This window comes from Pagrus pagrus (assembly GCF_965226575.1).
Source record: "Pagrus pagrus genome assembly, chromosome: 4".
Classification (NCBI taxonomy): Eukaryota; Metazoa; Chordata; class Actinopteri; order Spariformes; family Sparidae; genus Pagrus; species Pagrus pagrus.
This window is the reverse complement of record NC_140188.1, coordinates 4,318,313-4,338,595: the sequence shown is the minus strand read 5'-3', so window position 1 is coordinate 4,338,595 and position 20,283 is coordinate 4,318,313. Positions and strand designations below refer to the sequence as shown.

At 39.7% G+C, this 20,283-nt stretch overlaps 2 protein-coding genes across 6 annotated transcripts in view; one reads left to right on the top strand and one right to left on the bottom strand.

Moving 5' to 3' along the window:
- Positions 1 to 394: 394 nt before the first annotated feature.
- On the bottom strand, positions 395 to 15,510 carry rhbdd1 (rhomboid domain containing 1). Of its 5 annotated transcripts, XR_014622507.1 has the most exons (9): positions 15,280 to 15,510; positions 10,487 to 10,648; positions 9,890 to 10,169; positions 9,173 to 9,305; positions 8,330 to 8,418; positions 8,039 to 8,104; positions 7,728 to 7,871; positions 7,380 to 7,603; positions 395 to 731 (listed from the first exon to the last, which is right to left on the bottom strand). XR_014622507.1 is itself a non-coding variant. In XM_084351728.1 (8 exons), the coding sequence occupies exons 1-8, from the start codon at positions 15,319 to 15,321 to the stop codon at positions 7,497 to 7,499; spliced, it is 1,023 nt and encodes a 340-aa protein (XP_084207854.1). In that variant the 5' UTR covers positions 15,322 to 15,510; the 3' UTR covers positions 5,599 to 7,496. The 5 variants fall into 5 exon arrangements, 4 of the variants coding, with proteins under 4 accessions (XP_084207854.1, XP_084207856.1, XP_084207855.1 ...); XM_084351728.1 differs by lacking the exon at positions 395 to 731 and having other exon boundaries at positions 5,599 to 7,603; XM_084351730.1 differs by lacking the exon at positions 395 to 731 and having other exon boundaries at positions 5,599 to 7,603; positions 10,487 to 10,652; positions 15,280 to 15,509.
- Positions 15,511 to 16,350: 840 nt separating this feature from the next.
- eml2 (EMAP like 2) overlaps positions 16,351 to 20,283 on the top strand; it is a 30,846-nt gene continuing 26,913 nt past the window's right edge. The window contains exon 1 of the mRNA XM_084350665.1: positions 16,351 to 16,654. Coding sequence (XP_084206791.1) covers positions 16,582 to 16,654 — 73 coding nt within the window. The 5' untranslated portion in view covers positions 16,351 to 16,581. The remainder of the gene's footprint in view (positions 16,655 to 20,283) is intronic.

Genomic DNA, 20,283 nt, shown 5'->3' with positions numbered 1-20,283 from the left:
TGGTGTGTAAGAAGAACTCACTGATCCTACAGACCATTTTATTTGGAGATGCTTTACTTTATATTTCTTTCACCACTGAGGACCAGTCTAACCGCTGGCTGAGATGTGGAGTCAAGTCATCGAGACTTGGACCTGAGTGGACCTGAGACGTTCAACATACAGTTATTCATACACACACTGAGGATGGTGGCTGTCTCACAAGGTGCCAAACAGGGGAATCGAACCACGAACCTTCTGATAACAAGACACTGGCGCTACCCCTGAGCCACAGGTGCCCTTATAACAGAAAATCAATGTATTGTGCTAATGTTTGACAAGGTTTGATAAACTGGCTAATAATAAGGGCTCTGATATCAGAATCAGAATGATAATTCCTTTATTTGTCCCGCAAACGGGGAAATTTCTGTGTTACAGCAGCCAAAGGACAGTAATATTACAATAAACAATGATAATAGTTAAACAAATAATAAGAATAGAAATAGACTCATGTACATTGTATATACATAATATTGTACAATATGAACAGTTGTTAATAAATAATAAATATGGGTAAAAAAATTGTCCAGTTAGCGCAAAAAAAGAGTCATCCTGCTCTCTCCCACCACCTGCACTGTACCTTGTCTTTTCACTTTATAAAGACCAGATACTGCAGGGAGAAGTGACTTGACTTGACTTAGACAGTCTGCGACCTGACTACTGGGAGTCCTGGGGAACCTGTAGTTTATGCACACCTGAGGGTAAGAAAGAAAAGATGTAGTGAGCAAAACTGGACGATGTAATATTTCATATAACAGAACATTTTATAATAATAATAATAATAATAATAATAATACATTTTATTTATGGCGCCTTTCAGGGCACTCAAGGTCGCCTTACACAACATATAGACAGCGATTTAAAAGAGCAAAGGACACACATTTTCCCTCATATTGGACCCCTTATAGAACATTCAATATTTATGTTCTGCTTAAAAGAGCTCTGGTGCTGGTGGGATTGATCTCTTGCTGCTTTAATTTTTTCGGATTTGTTGCAGGATCATTTGTCGCAGGCAATGACAGGCGTTTATCTGATTTCCGAGGTAGGAGGAAAACGTATTTCTTTAGTTGGGTTAATGTGCATTTACTTTGTCCTTCATGTGGATCCTGGGTGGACCAAGAATGGACCTCTGGGGTACTCCATTTAGAAAGCACACAAAGGCTTGATTTATAGATGTATAGTGGGAAAAGTATCAAATGGTGGCAGTATAGATATATTGTTGAACTGATGTGGTAAAACACTTTACAGTACTTCATTTCAGAGCGTTAAAATGTGCGAGATTGTGCAAAAAATGGGTCACCCAGTTAGCTGGGATGAATCAAGGAGCTCGGTAACTCTGCAGCTTACTGAGAACCATGCCAACTCTGATCTGCAGGCAACCCAGGAGGAAAGAGACAGTCTGAGTGTGTGTGTGTGTGTGTGTGTGTGTGCGAGAGAGAGACTGAGAGAAAGAGGTATAGGTATAGTGAGATCAAAACCAGTGGTAGATTGTGAGATGAATCAAGAAACAGAAAGAAACATCAAGGGGGAAGAAGAGAGAGATCATCAGTGAGACGCACACGAGGAGGCAGAGAAACAGAGAGAAAGGGAAAAAGAGAGTTTTAGAAAAGGCGGGAGAAAGCGCAGACACTGGGGAGGAATCAAAATTCAAAGGGAGGAAAATTCCTAAAGCAGTAGAGAGAGACACGCTGAGATGCAGGCGAGAACAAAAGAGAGAAATGTAAGAGGGAGAGATTGCGTGACAGCTCCACAGAAGACAACCGGGTAAAAAAAAGAAGTGTAAGAGTAGATTTGAATTGATATTTGTTGAAGGGCTGAATGAGAAAGTCTCAAGTACTCTTGTCAACCCATCAAGTTGCTGCAGAGGAGTTAGTAAAGAGGCGGACAGTTCATGTAAAGCAGGCAAGTTGAACTGCGTTCAACCCCCGAAAAAACACAAACTAAAAACTCTGAGGCTGTGCTCTGAGGATGCCATCAATGTAATGTCAGTGTGTGTCTGTCAGTGTGTATGATGTCTGTTTATCTTTGGAGTTTTTACTGCGTTCACCCACCAAATAATTCATAATGCTTCTCTGGTGTAGTTGTAGTAGTGTATTTACTACATCCCTGAGTATATTTACTCTATTTCATCCTGTCTGCATGTCAAAGTGTCCTCGAGCAAAACACTGAGCCCTGAATTGCTCCATATGTGTTGTTATGTACTACTGTTATATATCTATTTAAATCGCAGGGAATATACAGAATATTAATGAAGCATGGTTTTTATCATCACTTACTGATGTTTATTAAATCTGTACCGATCACAAAGAGGAGGGGCAATAAAATAAAGAAGAGCAGATACATCTGAAGCTTTGAGACAACTGATGTTTACGCTGCATCTCAGCGTCATGAAGAGAAAATCTGTGAGTGCATGCAGTGATTTGGATGAAAAGGACACAGGGGGAGATATGAGTCTATATAGTGTGTCTTATATACAACAACTGATCAGACATATGAATGATTGCTTGCATTTCAAAATATGGCTCATTTTTGTGACCTTGAGCCACCAAGATATTTTGAACAACTTGTAATAAAATATTACATGAAACATTTTACTTGGTCAAAATTTTAGCTCTGAACCTTCATCAAAGACATAAAATGTAAACGTGGAGCCCACAGTAGAGTAAATAGGCACAAAATTAAAAATAATGTTCCTTCATTGTCAAAAGTAAAATATCCTCCAATGTACGTGTTACTCTCTCAGTGATTTGGTCTTACAATAAGTCTAAAAAGATATTTTGACTACAAATCAGACAAATATACGATAGGAAATAAAAACAATGCCCTGATACACCCTGATAATTACACTTAGTTACACTAAGTTGTGCTGACGATGGTCCTTTAAACAAAAAAATCACTTTTTATAAAATGTATTCACATTGTTTCATCCTTTTGCACATTAAATAATTCTTTTTGAGTCTCTTACACTTTTTTTTTTATTAATCAGGCAATATTTTAGATTCAATGGGACTGCTGATTTTGCTGCTGACATGCGCCTGACATTATCCTTTGAAAAACCTGGATTAACCACCGATGACAACTACCTCACGGTCCTGTTGAGCCTCTTAGGGCAGGACAACCTACACCTCCATCCATGTTATCGTTGCACTGAGTTTGGTCTTTCTGGCTGATTAGAGCAGCGCTCTAATCAGCCAGAATAACTGAAGAGACCCGTGTGGGTGTGCAGGGGCTTTGATAGTGAGACAGGAAGTCCCATTAAGTTCGACTACAGGGCAGGGAAGAACAGGGAAAGCGGAGAACAAAGTCAGCAGGATAATTATAAGTGGGAGGGTGAGGGTGGGCCGGGAGTGATGGGGGGATTTCATGAGATTATCCTATAAATAGTGTGGCAAGTTTCTTTAGTCATCAACGGCAGTATGTAACTCTGGCACACCAGTGATAAAACTGTTCCAAAAATTAGCCCTGGGCTTATACCTCTGCACAAGTTAATACCATTCTCCATGAGACTTTATGAGTTGCTGAGCAGGATTTGAGTGTGATGAAGTTAATCACTGCACTGCGGGGAGAGAGAGAAAAAAAAAAAAGTAATCCAAAACCTCCGGCTCCCTCTTTTACCAAAAGCTTGTGTCATTTATGCAATGGTACAATTATCGGTCCTGTGGGAGTCTATTGTGATCTCAGCTGGCTTTGGCAGATGCAAAGACAAATTGACCTTCACGTCGAATTGAGTGGAGGGTGTTTTTCTTTTCTTTTTTCTGAAGGATCAGAGAGGGTATGCAGCACATGGCAGTGGGGTCGAATGTCTCTGCTAAGCTCAGCCAGAGAGCCGAGGGGTACTTTAGGTCAGTCAAGGTTTCAGCCCACCTACATGCACCCGTCTTAAATGCAGCCCTGTCATGGTGTGTTTGGTTACCAGTGGCCTCAAGGTCACCATGTTGGAAGGACTCTAATCAAACATCATAACTGTAACAGCTCTGACAGATTGAGACTCACTGTACAGTTCTCTGTAAAACAACCGTTTTAAGCTCCTTAAAAGACCTTTTTTCTTTTTTCACACTGTTACTACTTGCTACTTGTAAAGCATAGCATATTTGTAATGATCCATAATTAAAACACAAAGACTTTACGTCCATTATCTTTGCCCACAACTCAAGAAGTAGCCTAGTATATAAACACAATGCACAAAATAAGTCTATTACATTTCTTCATTCACTGGGTTCATCTGTGAGGAACGTTCAGCCTGATCTTACAAAACTGTTACAGGCGAATTGTCAAAGTTGAGAATCGGGTTTCAAATGTATGATTATTGACTTTTTTGCGTCAATACATAAGATTGGAAGATTGGCAATTAACTGATCGGTAGAAGGAAACTGATTGCCTACTTTGATACTCAAAATAATGAGACTAAATGATTACTGGATTAATCATGAAAATAATCATTGGATTAATTGATTATATAAGAATTCGGTACATGCAGCTCTAACCAGGTCAGTATCTTCTGTCTTCATCTATAAAGTGGGAACACAAAATTACATGTTTTGGGGGCAAATGGCTTTTTGATGATAACAAAAACAATTTAAGAGATTACTGAACAAAATAAGGAGATCACAGCTTCAGTTATAGTTTGCAGCAGGGATTCAGTGACTCGCTCAAGGATACATTAGTTCATCTGATGCTGTCGAAGGGCTCTGAACTAGAATCTACTGGTTTAAGAGTTACTCTCATCGAGCCTCCGTGCCGTCCTAACTGGCTAACTGAACTCAGCCTCAAATGAGTGAACCAGGAGAGGAGTTTCTCAGTTTTGTCTCTGATGCTCAGTGACAGTATCACAGCAGTCTGATCTTTTCAGAGACAGATGTGAAATGATGAACTGGGATACAAATTTCCCCGACATGTTTAAACACTGAGAGCGACATAAAATCACCAACACGTCAAGAAACGTCTTTTAAGTACACCCGTGCTTCAGACACACGCACAGTCTGCAACAGCAGCAGCCGCTGCACTGTGTGTGTCATCCCTGTCCCCATCCTGTCATCGTCTCCGTCACTCTTCAGCCTCCCACATTCATGTTCTGCGAGGGTCCTGCGCTCCACTCGGCTCCCACACTCCCCTTGGCAGGATTCAAAATCAAACTGCGCAAACTGTCAAATGCATCAGATGTCAAAAACAGTTCTACATCCTGGTGTCTGTGTCATTTACACACAACCTCTTCACCCCTGCTTCCTGCTCGAGATGCCGTGTCGGGGACAGGCATGTACAGTTTGATCGGATCTTCTTCAGCGTGGTTTTAGACCCATGTGGGGTGATGGCTCGTTGGCTCTAATTTAAGATGTCCTACTTCCCATCATGCCTCAGGGCTTCAGAGCCAGCAGTGTACTTCTTCAACGCTGCTTTTGTAACTTTGCTTACAGTCAGTGTCACTCCCGCGTGGCGACTTTTTAGAAAGTTTAGAGTATGATGTCGAGTTTGATGAAGAAAAGGAGATTCTGCGTACCTTCATGCTTTTCTGAAAATATTGTATTACCTAAAGTAATACTGTACGAGAAGAGGAATACTACTGAATACTGCTCAAAAGAACATTTATTACAGATGTACCATTACAGGAGCCAACTGGGCATGCATGACAGCAGATGTGTGACCTTTTAACGTACATCAGCACAGCAGTCATCAACTATGGGACCTCTGCAATGGTTATGTATGACTTGCCTCAATACAGTGTGGTGTTTTGGTAATCTGATAAAAGCTGATTTGAAAGGAAAAAAGGAGTCAGTCGGAACAACATGAACAGCATGGAGAGAGTCGCAGCTTTCAGAAGTTCAAAAGCATCATTCTGGTATAGCTGGTATATATTGACTGAACCCACTGTGAAAATACTGGCTGGTTCAGATTTAACATCTCATTAAAAAAGAAAAAAGAAACTGAAATTCATTGGTATCCCCATTAAAGATTTAAATTCCAGCTTCATTTCTGCCTGAAGCTATCCCACTGCTTTTCTCAATATTACCTTTTGAAGTTTAGTAATAGCTTTAAAAACCTATTGAGATTTAAAGTCTTACCCGCTGCGAGGTCAGCATCTGTTTCATTAGCTTTCACTTTCAGTTTTTCAAAAAGTGAAATACCTTTATTCTATTTGTGAGAACAGAAAAAGGGCTGATTTCACAGGTTTTTTTCTGTATCCAGACCACATATGATAAAGTTTAGATCAAAAACCCCTGGACTTATACTCATACTTCATTTTTAAATCAGGAGGACTCAGAGCACAGAGGTGGTGCTGTTCTGGCAGGTCAGGAGGAGAGAAAAAGTCATGAAATCCGTCAGAGATCCACAGTGACTGGAGCACATTGGACAACGCCTCGATGCTAGCTGTTAAAACTTAACAAAACTAACATGCAAAAAGAGACGCGTAGAGACAGCTGTTCATGGTTTGTATCTCTCTCATGCTCTCTTGAAACAGGTTAAGAACACAAAGTAAGTAACGTGTTGTTTGTTTGTCTCTGTGTGAATCCATCGATCTCCTTCGCTGCGTTTCAGTTTTATCGACAGCGTGGCACCGACACACGCACCCTCTAAATCAGCCAAATTCATTCCACCATTTCAAAGCACAAATTCCAACATGCTGGTTGCTTTTATATTGATCAGATGCCAAACATTTTCAGACATCAGAAAGTATTAACATTCCTGCAAAGCTCATGTGATGTGCACAAAACTCAGGCGTCAACGACTGACCTGACTTTGATTGTGTTAGTGACAAAGTGTGAGATCTAATCAAACAGGTGCCGCTCCCAATCTGGGATTAGGACCGTTTTATACTGAATTATCCTTGATTGACACAAGATAACCCAGTTCTGAAGTCTAGACTTGGTCTTACACGGCCTGGATGGAGAAAAACTGGTGACCTTTCCTTCTGTTTTTACTGATAGAATAAAGGTTTCAAACCTTCATCTCTGAAGACTACTTGTTTATTAGTCCATGTCTGACGAGTCTAAATATAATATTTAGATCTAGACCTGGTCTACTGTGGTTTGGATGGAGAAAAAGAATTGCACTTTGGTCTGTTTACACAATGAGACTTCATGTTTCTCAAATTTATAATTGGGCTAAAACTATTTTATGGCATCTGTTTTGACCTCTAGTGCCCTTTTCAAAACTTTAAGTGGTATAACAGCAGAAAATTGGCTGAGAAATATGACAAATACTCATTAACTTTCCTCTTTTTTGATTGGAAGCATTAAAATAGCTTTCCATGGCTTACATTAACTCTTTGGTAACACTCAGAGGCACTTTAACAGAAAGGCACCACACAATAAAAGAGCTGTTTAATGTGTCTGACTGTGTGGTCAGACCTTTGCATTCAGGTTGCTCTTCCTCAGTCTGTGGAAGCAGAGTGTGGACGAGGCCTCAGGAGGGAATTCCTCTTCTGTCTCATCACGGACTGTTCTTCGTCTCCACTGGCTGGCAGTTCAGCTGTCAAACCTCCTCAGCCTCCTCTGCCTGATCTCCTCAGCCGTCGCCTCCTCAGAGAGGTTGAAACCATAAGGAGGCGGAGCTCTTCTCTGGTCGCTTTGTCCTAGAAAACAAAATATCATTACATTTACAGTAATCACTTTAGATTTCACATGATTCTTATCTGGACTGACTTTTAATTGTCAAAGGTTTTCTCATTCATCAGTACTCTCCATCTCCTCCCTCACCTCTGTCATTCAGACTGTTTCTAATGGCCGCCTCTATCTGCTCTACCTCCGTCAGTCCACCTGTATAAGATGCTGTAGGGTCTGTTGTGTAATCTGATGCATATTGATGGTTTCCTGAGTATCCTCCATGAGTGCCACTGTAGCCTGCAGACACACACACACACACACATACACTCATGGTATAAGAATTTAAATTTGAGGAACATGTTAAAAGGTTAAGGCTGGTCGATTCTATATTCCTCTTACTGAAAAGAAACAAAACATATCAAATTCTGTGTAAATATCATAACTTTCCTTGAATGCTCCGTTACCTGAAGAGCCTGTAGAGCTGTAGTACGCACCGGGCCGGGAGTTAAATCCGTTTGCTGTCACAAACTCTGGTAAAAATGCATACAAACAGACTTCAGTATAAACATAGCGTGCATTTAGGTTTACATACTGATAAATACTCAGGCACAGAGGTCTGCACACGTTACGCAATTTTTTGTTACGCAAAATAAGAGCTCCCATGAGGCCAGTACATGGTCATAGACATCTTAAATCACACGGTGCTTTAAACAGGATACACGGGTCAAAGGTTACAGACGCACATAAATACAGACCTGCACATTTCTTCATTACGGCCTTCAGTGGTCCAGCAGTGTAGAGAAGACCTACCAGGATACCTGCCAGGTGACCGATGAAAGAGGTCCTGAAGAAGAAGCAGGTAAACTCTTAACTAATGAAACACTGACATCTGGTGGACACTTTCACCCACTGCACCAGACAGCACGTGTTAACGGGACTTCACTAATTGTCAATCATGTCACATCAGTCAGTGGAGAGAAGATGGAAGTACATTATACATAAAACATTATGCAGTTCCTCAGATTCGGGATAGTTAGTGAGTGGAAACAGATGCTGTATAATTGAAAAAGGCAATAACACTCTCTGTGAAGCAGCTGCAGAATACTAACATGATGTTTGGACTTAAACCCTAAATGAGTTCAGCTTCCTCAGAAAGTACCGCTGCTGCTGCTTCTCTCATTAATGTTGCTGTCCAACTTAACTCTGTTCAATGACTGTACCTACGTGTGTACTTCAGAAAGTAGCACTTATTACTGTATAGCACTTATTACTGTATAGGGCTGACCGATAATTGTGTTTTCATTGTCATGGGGATATGAAAATGCACATCATAAAAGACGGCCTGAAACGCAATGAATAGGAAAAAAATCAATGTATATACACACACCATGCATTCATGCTCAGCATGCAATCATTTGGCCAATTCAATGTGTGAACCGGTCCTTGATTGGACATTGATTATCTCACTGAAAACAGAAGCATTGACCTCGGCAGTGCTCCTACTCTGCTATGTGTGTCAGTACCGTTCACACTAGTATCTCTACAGTGTGTCTGAATCCTGGTTCATTTGTTATACAGATTTCTGGTTTGTTACTCACCCTGGTGATGTTATATGGATCAGCACCAGCTCTGCCCAGCTAGCATAGCGATTAGCAACAGGTAAACCCATCACATAAGTCACACCTCCAGGGTGGTAATGGTTACTGAGCACCTTCAGCGCGAACAGGACTCCTAGAAACACAGTCATATTAACAAGAATTACAAACAGGACGGTTAAGAAATGTCACCCTAGTGTGATTAGAGTTAAAAGTATAGTAGAGATTAGAGTAAAACAAAAATGCCTTAGACCATGTGGTATGAGAAGATGCGATATACCAGCTGTTATTCTGTAATGTGATGTTGCTTTGATGCATTTTCACAGAAGAAAAAGCAATAAAAATCACAAAATATCACGTGGATGGATCAATGATGACAGAAGGGTGTTTGGAGCATACAGAACAAAAACAAATAAAGTCATTAAAAGCACCATAGAAGAGAATATATTTAATGTTGACGATGTCAGAATCAGATTTAAAGTGAGTTCTTCAGCTTCTTCACCAATTTTCCACATATTTTTAGTAAGTCGACAGTTGAGTCTTTACAGATACCCCCAGGACGTCCCTGAACCTACAGATTTATCAATAAATAAATACTCCCAAGTATTTACTTAGCATTTAATTATAATTCCATGTTGTAACAGTAGAATTACATGAAAGTAAAATATTTTCGACCAACTATACTGTTTATCTTTTGTGAGTCTGCTGATGAGTCTTTACCTGAGAAGCCGACAGCACAGGCCATGCTGTAGGACTGGTCCTGTGTGAGCTCTGTTAACAACGCCTCCAACACCAGATAGACCAACCCGGTGAGCAGAGAGAAGACCGACAGCAGGTAGACGAACCAGGCTCCGCCCAGCCGCCGCTCCAGCCTCATACCTTTCCAGAGGAAGGAGGCCATGTTGAAGTAGAGGTGCCAGTCGTCTGCATGATGCAGCGGGGACAGCAGAAGACGCCGCCAGTCTTTAAACCAGTACGCCTGCTGGACGCTCACACAGGCCTGAGGATTGGAGAAGCAAATCGTCACATTAGATGAGCTGGAAACAAATGTTTGCTTGATAAACGACTTCAACGATTTTGACGAGGTTATCAAAATTGCTGTTGATTCATTTTTTTTGTCTACAGAATACTTCATTTGTTTGCTTTTCTTTTATAGTCCTTTTTTATTGTTAACTATTTATTTGCTTGTTTTACCGTCTTTAAAACAGAATTTAAACTTCTCTCAATGTCTAATTTTAATATACCTCTGTGCCTCTGTGAATTGCCTCGTGTCTGAATGGTGCTACTCTGACTGTTAGTGCCGTATTACTGCATTACCTGCATGAGTGGAGCTGCAGGAAACAGGTAGAGGTACACGTTGAGTCCCAGGACACCCAGGGTGACTGGGGGGATGTTGTCCAGGCCCACCTGGAGCAGCTGGGAGGCCAGGAGCAGCAGGCCCAGATGGGATCCCCTCTGTCGGTTCCTCATACTGAAAAACTGGCTGAGGAGAGACAACTGAGAGATTATGTTTCAGTCTTTTCTGCCTTACCAGAATATTTACAGTGGAAGGAACCGGGGAAGACGGTGAAACAAAACACAGAGTTGCTCCACTCTGGAACAAATCAGGGCAAATATCTGTTTTTCTGAAAAGAACAATATGAATAAAGTTTGGCTGCTCGGTGGCAGAACAAAGATAATGAGTTAGATTCAGTAGGTACACTGTTAATCTGAATATCCACCAAAACACTGAAGCTAGATATCAGAAGATCAAGAATGTGTGTTTGAGACCGGTCCACTGGCACACTCTTGGGCTCTGCCTGGAGGTTTGATAATAAGTAAAAGTTAAATGTAGAGTAAAATGAGTGCTTGCTCATATTAATGCATTCATTCAATCGACTTTTGCTCCAGGTTAGTTTCCCCCAACAGTATTTCAAAAGATTTGAGGACATGTTTTTTCTCTCCTGTGCCTGCGAATGACACAGAAATCAATGCAGCTGCTGTTCGAGTATTTACTGTCTCCAGACTTCACCAGTCTGTCTCTGAGCTGTTCAGATAGTCACATACTAACATGCAGTTTGACTTAATGCTTAAAAAAGACTGACTAGACTCAGAAACGATGTGATAAAACTTCGAGGCAGCTTTTATCTCTATTCTTCCTCCTAAAGGAAACTATCTAACGACAGTAAACAGCCTAACATCAGAGTTTAAGACGCATTTATCAGCAGCATCGACGATAATTTAAATCAAACTTACTGTCAGCTCAGTCGCGTCAGACCACTTCCTGCTTCTGTGACGCTTCAGCTAATGCTAAAGCTAACTTCAAATATTAGTTGGCTGTTTTAGCCTCGTTCGCACATAAACTCCTCTTCAAATGATTCAGCGCTCACAGACGAGTTGGGATTGTACTTATAAACATGTTAGACACACGTCAGCGCAGCGACTTTCTTCATGTTTCATCATTTCCAGCAGAAACTAGAAGCTACTCAGCAACAGTTGGTGGTTGAGTTCGCTGTCACGTGATCATAACAAACCTAGCGGCGCATGCGCATCACGGATCTCTTCTTCTTTGGTTTTTAGTCCTCATCAGTCCTTTTCTCTTCTGAGGATGCCAACTGAACATCTTCAGCCTTTAATATAATAATAATTCAGTTTGCTTTTTATTCAAATGTATATTATAAACTACTTTATTGCCATTAAAGTTTGGAGACATTTTTTAATGATGTTTCTTTGGTTGTCATGATCTTTTGTGTCTTTCCTTTTCCATTCTGTGGTTTCTGATTCTGTACTCAGTCAGGATCTGTCTCTGCTTTCTGTCTGTGGCAGTAAAAAGGAAATTCTGCATGTTCATAATCTCTTTAGGGTCAGATAGCGTTATGATCTACTTTGCTTTTGTTTTCTTCCTTCCAGTGTTCAAAGTAGATTTCTTTACTTTCTGGCAATTTTAACAAAAACACATTCCCTATAATGTGAATGATGGCGTCCAGACTAGGATACTCTGTCCTATTAAAGCAACAAAGTTAATAGCAGTCTACACACGCAATATTAACCCCTGCTTAATGTATTTGATAAAGAAACCTGTATTAACTACAACCTTTGTGGAGATCTTTCCATACATAAATCTCTGTTGTGCATTTTAGTTTTCAATTTCTGATTTTCATTATTTATTCAACCTAAATATGAAAAATGTAAGCATAGCAATCAATCCATTTAACACATGTATTTATATGTGTACTTATATGAGTTGACTGTTGAATGTTTCAATGTAGAACTGTGAGTGTTTACTGCCCTCTAGCGGCCACAGGGAGGAACTACAGCCAGACAAGATCTGTCAAGTTAGACACAATAAAATAAGTTACACTTCCGGTCAATACTTTCTAAATCAATTAAAATGCCCAGGCTGAAACAAACAAATTAATAAGCAGATTATCATGAAATTATTATTTGAAATTATTATTTGAATTGTTTTCTAGTGGTCAACAGCTCCACATTTGAGAAATTTGTTATCATTATTTATAATAGATAACTATTATTATTTAGTATGGGTATACGTTACTTATTTATGTCAGTGCTAATACCTTTTCTACTTACAAAGATGTTACAATCCAAAATTATGAATTCCAGCACCACATAATGTATTTTAATAAATACTAGCCCACCTTTATCTCACTGAATATAAGCAGAGACAGACACAAAGTAAGAGAATATTAGCAGGTACTTAAATTAAAAACACGACGTGTTGAGAAACACGAGTTTTCACTGCCCTCCAGTGGCCACAGTGGGGAACTATATAAGGGGAAACTGTCAAGTTAGACCTGACAACGGGATGGAGCTTCCTGTCAGCAGTTTCAAAATAAGTCTAAGAAACCTGATTGAAACAAACGCATGATTTAACATAATTACCATTAAATTATTATTGATAATTATTATAATTATTATCTAGCGGTCAACAGCTCCTCATTCTCCAGCGGGATAAGCAGAAAAATATGTTATCATTCTAATATTTTTTATTATTATTTAGATGTAAATATGGGAATACATTAGTTTGTTAGTTGTTTATGTTAGTGCTCCTATCTTTTCTACTAATAGTACAGACTTGATGATTTAAAAATGATTAATTCCAGCACCACATAATATATTCCAATAAATACTACATTTATTTCACTGAAGATAAGCAGACACAAAATGAGAGAAAATTAGCAGAAATAAAAATTAAAAACATGAGCGTGTTGAGAAACACGAGTTTCCACTGCCCTCCAGTGGCCACAGTGAGGAACTGCATCAAGGCGAAATGTCAAGTCAGACACGACAACATGGTAGAACTTCCTGTCAATACCTTCAAAATAAACCCAAGCGACTTTGCAATTAGCGATAGATCAAATAGGCCTAGTTGTTGTTTTTTTACACTTCAGTGAAGTTAGTTTTAAGTTGGATATTCGACAGACATTCGCAAGCCACTCCAACATTTCAAGTGCACCCGTATTGCAGACATTACAGTAAACACAAGGAGAAGACAGCTACAGCTTGTACCGACTTCCTGTTTTCAAAATAAAAATGTGGGATATTTAAAGCAGAGACACTGAGTTTAAAGCTATTGAGAAGCTATTGAGCTAAAATGCTAATATTTACATATAGCCTAAAAAATAATGAAAATTATGAACAGATGTAAAATGTAAAAACAAGAGGTGTTTCTCATACAGCCAGTGTAGTTACATGATCCCACACTGATTTTGAGTCAATTGATCACATGACCTGGAAGCTATTGAGCAAAAATGCTAATGACCCGGAAGCTATTGAGCTAAAAGGCTAATATTTACATATTAAAATTAATAGAAAATATTTAGAGATGTAAAATGTAAAAACAAGAGGTGTATCTCATGCAGCCAGTGTAGTTACATGATCCAACATGATTTTGAGTCAATTGATCACATGACCTGGAAGCTATTGAGCTAAAATGCTAATATTTACATGTAAAAATTAATAAAAATTAATAAAAAATATTTATAGATGTAAAATGTAAAAACAAGAGGTGTATTTCATGCAGCCAGTGTACTTACATGATCCCACACTGATTTTGAGTCAATTGATCACATGACCTGGAAGCTATTGAGCTGAAATGCTAATATTTACATATAAAAATTTATAAAAAATATTTAGAGATGTAAAATGTAAAAACAAGAGGTGTATCTCATGCAGCCAGTGTAGTTACATGATCCAACATGATTTTGAGTCAATTGATCACATGACCTGGAAGCTATTGAACTAAAATGCTAATGACCTGGAAGCTATTGAGCTAAAATGCTAATATTTACATATAAAAATTTATAAAAAATATTTAGAGATGTAAAATGTAAAAACAAGAGGCGTATCTCATGCAGCCAGTCTAGTTACATGATCCCACACTGATTTTGAGTCTATTGATCACATGACCTGGAAGCTATTGAGCTAAAATGCTATTATTTACATATAAAAATTAATAAAAAATTAATAAAAAATATTTAGAGATGTAAAATGTAAAAACAAGAGGTGTATCTCATGCAGCCAGTGTAGTTACATGATCCCAGACTGATTTTGAGTCAATTGATCACATGACCTGGAAGCTATTGAGCTAAAATGCTGATATTGTAAATGTAAAAACAAGAGGTGTATCTCATGCAGCCAGTGTTAAATCAGTGTGGGATCATGTAACTACACTGGCTGCATGAGATACGCCTCTTGTTTTTACATTTTACATCTGTTCATTATTTTCATTAATTATTAGGCTTCATGTAAATATTAGCATTTTAGCTCAATAGCTTCTCAATAGCTTTAAACACAGTATCTCTGCTTTAAATATCACACATTTTTATTTTGAAAACAGGAAGTCGGTACACGCTGTAGCCATCTTCTCCGTGTGTTTACTGCAAAGTCTGCGATACGGGTGCACTTGAAATGTGTGAGTGGCTTGCGAATGTCGAATATCCAAATTAAAACTAACTTCACTGAAGTTTTTTTTTTTTTACATCATGCTACGTGTGACTTCTCTCAACTTCTCTGTGTGACCGTCAGCCTCAGTGGAGGCGGTTTAACCTCTCGCTTTGCCTAAACAGTCTTTGGCATCAATTACGAACACGTGCGCCACATTAGCTCACCGCGTCCCGATGAATAATGGAGGAGCGGCTCTGACACCGCATCACGTTTCTCTGTGCAGAAAGTAGAGACGCGTGTTTACAACCGAGTTCACAACTTCCTGTTTCTGCAACACACACACACACACACACACACACACACACACACACACACACACACACACACACACACACACACTCGTCGTTCAGCTGCGTCTCTGCCGCCTCCAATGAGCACGAGCCGGAGCGTGCCGAGAGGCTGTTGCTATAGTAACAGCGGTATGCGAGGATGTGTCGTCAAGACAACGAGATTCAAATAGATCATCACCGGAAAGACTGGCGGTGCTCACTTCAAAATAAAAGCACACCGTTATCATAAACAAAACATAGATAGATAGATAGATAGATAGATAGATAGATAGATAGATAGACAGATAGATAGATAGATAGATAGACAGATAGATAGATAGATAGATAGATAGATAAAATATCGTATATGTTATAATTTACCAACCTCAAAAAACAAAAACAAAACAATCTGCAGAACAGTAAATTGAGCCACGAACAAAACAATCCGTCATGTTAAAATCGGCATGTTTTCTTTTATATGTTATGTGAAGATATAATTATTTTATATATTTATTTAAAAAAACAACTTTTATTGCATTTAGTTCAAATGTCAGTACAGCCACAGGGGGTCTTTTGTGTTTACAAGCATGTTTTTCGTTTTGCATATTTCATGCACTCAGTGATGGAAAAAGCAAAATGAACAGAACAAAACGTTAAAAAAAACAACAAAGCAAAGTCAAAAACTATGTTAACATATTCATCTATACATGGATCCACCTGCATATTTGAAAATGCGTTACATCTTCTTTTATTACTGCCCATGTAGAGATTAACTGGGAAAATAGATCATTATAAGATATACTTCTTAATGTAAGAGCAGAGGACATGTAGAGAACAACAAGACATTTTGATTGACTAAATAAAGACTCCTCTTCAAACAATGGAGCCTAACAGTCAGTAGGATAGTGCTTGGAGCTGTCGGATGTGACTATTACTTAGAAAGCGTGAAGCGGAAGTGCCTTTAGTTTGATAGGGTGCAGCTTGGAGCCGGCGGTGAAGCTGGAGCGGGAGAATAGAGGGGGAGCTGAGGCAGGTACAGGTGTGTGTCTGTGAATGTGAATGTGAATGTGGGGGAGAGAAGAAGGGGTGACGGCGTGAAGAAGAGACGGAGAGGGGTGAAAGGAGGACAAAGGAGCCGACTGAGAGGAGGAAGAGCTGGAGAGAAAGAAGGGAGCAGTAAGAAGAGAAGGAGGGAGGATGTCGGAGAGGATCGCTTCGTGTGGGAGCCTGTATGACAGCACCAACCTGCTGCTACAGTACTGCAACAACGGTGAGCTGCTCCGTTCACAGCAACACACTAAATAACTCATATTTTGAATGGAGTTTGGTGTACGCCCTGAAATCTGTTTGGAAATACGCACGAATTCACCTAAAACGTGTTGACAATATCATTCATTCATTCATTCATTCATTCATTCACTGGAAATGTACTGGAGGGAAATATCCTCAGCTGTTTATGTCCTGTGACTGCGCACATTAACCTGATTGGATGCATCAGAGGCTTCATGAACATCATGACATGACAGTTTCATCTGATCATCTCAGATATTCTGCTCGTCTTCATTGATTATGTTCAAGATTTTTTTTAGAGGTTTATTTCCTCTTGAAAGCAGAAAAGATGTTAAGGATAGTAATTAAATTCTGATATAAATATTACATTAACCTCATATATTTTAGTGTTTAGTTTATATGTTAAAACATTGACTATTCTGAATGTGTTTAAATGGGATTTCCATGGTGGATATATCCATTTTTAGTCACAGTCCATCAGTGTAGAAGAAGAAAACCCTTTTTTTTTTGCATTTCCTCGTGCTTTTCCCACACTTTGCATTGATGCTATTGTAGAAATGAGTTGTAATACAGTCCAGGTAACATTTGAATCAGACACCGTCATTTCCTGTCTCATGAAATATATCAAGCATTATGTGAAATATATCATTGTATCACAAATGAGAAGCTTGTCATGTTTACGTGATCCATTTTCTGCATTTGAATACGTGATGATCATTTGGCTGTTTCAATATCCTCGTCTCTCTGTATCTGTCACATCCTGCTTTACAAATGTAATGCAAATATCCTCCCGCTGCTGCTGCCGGGCCATATCATATCTGCGGTGACAATGGGGGATTGTGCCTGGTGATTAAAATGTGTCTCTGTCCTCTGAACAAGGAAGGAAGTGGAGGTTCTTCCAGCTGTTTCAAACAGATAGATGGCATTTAGATATATCATGAAGAGGTCAGTTAAATGCATGTAAGCTACTGTTGTTATCCAAGAGAACAGTCTATGGACTGACACCGTGTCCCTGCAGTCTGCTGAACTTCACAGACAGCCATATTGAGCGGCAGGTGCAGAGACAGCAAGGGGTCATGGGAGTCTGATCGGAGCTGTGAAGTTCGTTATCCAACATGTAGCATGTGCCATAATTTGAACCGTTGGGTGAGTGTCAGGTCCAAAATATAAAGGTTTGATATAAACTGAAAGGCAAAGCTTCAGGTTCTGCATACAGGAGCTTCACACAGGTGATAGAGTAAAACAGAATGAATATTTAAAATAAATAATATCAGCTGCAGAAGGAGCTTGGTGAGTGACAGCTGGTCCTGCCGCGAGGGATCAGCTGCCTAACCTGGGCGCTTTTGTCTTTTGTATCTGGTCCAGTGTGACGACACATTTCTGCTTTAAATTACAGTCGCAGATAGAAGACTGATTCCAGTTCAGTCACTCTGAAGCCTCTGGGACAAACAGGTAGATTAGTGAGGTGTGTGTTTCTGTATTTCTGAGCACCAAATGTTCCTGTAGTGACAGAAACATGAGGCAAATGTCTTATCCCCTTTTATATCTGCAAGAGTTTGGGTTCAGGGTTCATGTTGAACTGAGATTAGGTTTATGGTAAGTTGGATCTCAGCGAAGGTCCAGTGTAGGAAAATAAGCCCGAATGTGTTTGCTGACATTTACAGAGTGTGAACTGAAAACTGAAGCACAAAAGGAAAGAAAAACATGTCTTTTTTCTTGCTTCCTCCGCTCAGAGATCAGAGGTTGAACTCTCTGGATCTGTGACTCCCCCTGCGCCACTAGACCACCTCCCTCCCATTACTGTGCCATAAGGATTAGTATGAGTGAATCCCATTTTGGGATGTTGATGTACCGATCCGATACCTTGTAAGGTATTTATTAGAATTAAAAAATATATATATATAATATATATATAATATTATATATAATATTTTTATTTTTTCAGAATCAGTGTCAGGAAGGAACACATGGTCTTGGGACATCTTTCACACTTGACATCATAGGTGCTGAAATTGAAGCTGAAAATAGGCCTCTGTGTGTGTGTGTGTGTGTGTGTGTGTGTGTGTGTGTGTGTGTGTGTGTGTGTGTGAGTGTGTGTGAACACAACCTGAGAATATCATGAAGTCGGGAGGGAAAGTGTGATGTCTCTCTGCTGTGCTGCGGCAGGTGAGACGCAGGTGGAGTGGAGAATAATGACAGTATATCAGAGAAGACGTGTATCATCTTGTCGGCCATGTTGAGTCTGGATGTGTTGGTAATCGCAGCAGCGCAGCATCTGTCAAGTGAGTTTCAATCGACCCACTTCTTTCTTCCTTTTTTTTGTTGTGTCCGTCCGTCGTTCCTCCTCTGCCATCTGTCTGATCGTGGTAACCAGAGATCTTCGACAGGTCTACCTTCCTCGGCCACCTGCTCACATCTTGAGCCAAAAGCTGTTTGTATTGTGCCTTTTGAAGTTTGTAAAGTTTTATTGTTCTCAGGTGAGGGGTAGATCTTCTGGGCAATATAATTAACCGCCCGTCTGGGACTCCAGGCTGCGTAAAACAAACGCAAAGGATTTCTTTTCTATTTCCTCCTCATCAAAAGTCCATTATATATTACTGACCCTTTATCCTTTCTTTTGTTCATTCCTTAAATTGTCATCAGCGCAGAGACATATGATGAATAATTAAATAAGAGGCTGTACACTATGAAACTAAACACTAAGCTAATACTCAGTCATTTAAGTTAAATGAGTCTGCACTGTGTAAAAGCACACCAGCAGCCCCAAATGGCAGTCAGGGGTAACTGAGCGCCCACAGTCGCATCATTACACCACAGTGAACGGCTCTCTTCTCAGTCCTGTGGTCTGCAGGAGGTTTGAAAGATGTTCAGCTGTTGTCGGTGTTTCCAGCGTTCTCTGTGCAGTTTTATATTTCACCCAGATTTAATTTAGTCACCAGCAGGGCGTGGAGACGTATACTTCTCACTGTGCTCACATCCAGAATCTGATTTGTGCAAGGAGGCTGGGATTTGTCTTGATGATTCAGCTTCGTTGGAGTGCCCTGAACACATAGTGCAGCTCTACAATCAGGAATTACATCAGGACTACATTTACTGTGTAACAGTATCATAGATGTACTCTGGGAGTGTGCGAGGCGTGCAGAGTACAGAATGTTCTCTCAGCTGTAGATTGAGATGAAATGACCGAAGAAGTGTGCGCAGTGTTACAGCAACAGGAGCTGTTATTCATTTAATGCTGCACAGACGTGTGATTTACCAACTTTATTGGCATTTACTGTACACAGAGAAAACAATCTCTTAGCTGATTGTTTTCCTTTAGTCGGATTTCTCCAAAATGTTAAACTGTCAGAAACAGAGGAGGATCTAACAGCCTATTTTCAGTTCATCCAACAGGATCTTAGACGACCATTGTGTTGAATGCAGTGGGACTTAGGAACAGAAATGTGATGCAACATAATCACCTGAAATCAAGGATCAATTCATTTCATTACCTCAGAATGAGCCTTTTATGTCTCCAGCAGCTTTTTGTAGGAGTTACTGAAAGTTAAACTCCACCACTCGTACACATTAAAGTGTGTTTACAGGTTTTGTGGGAGTACCACTGCATAT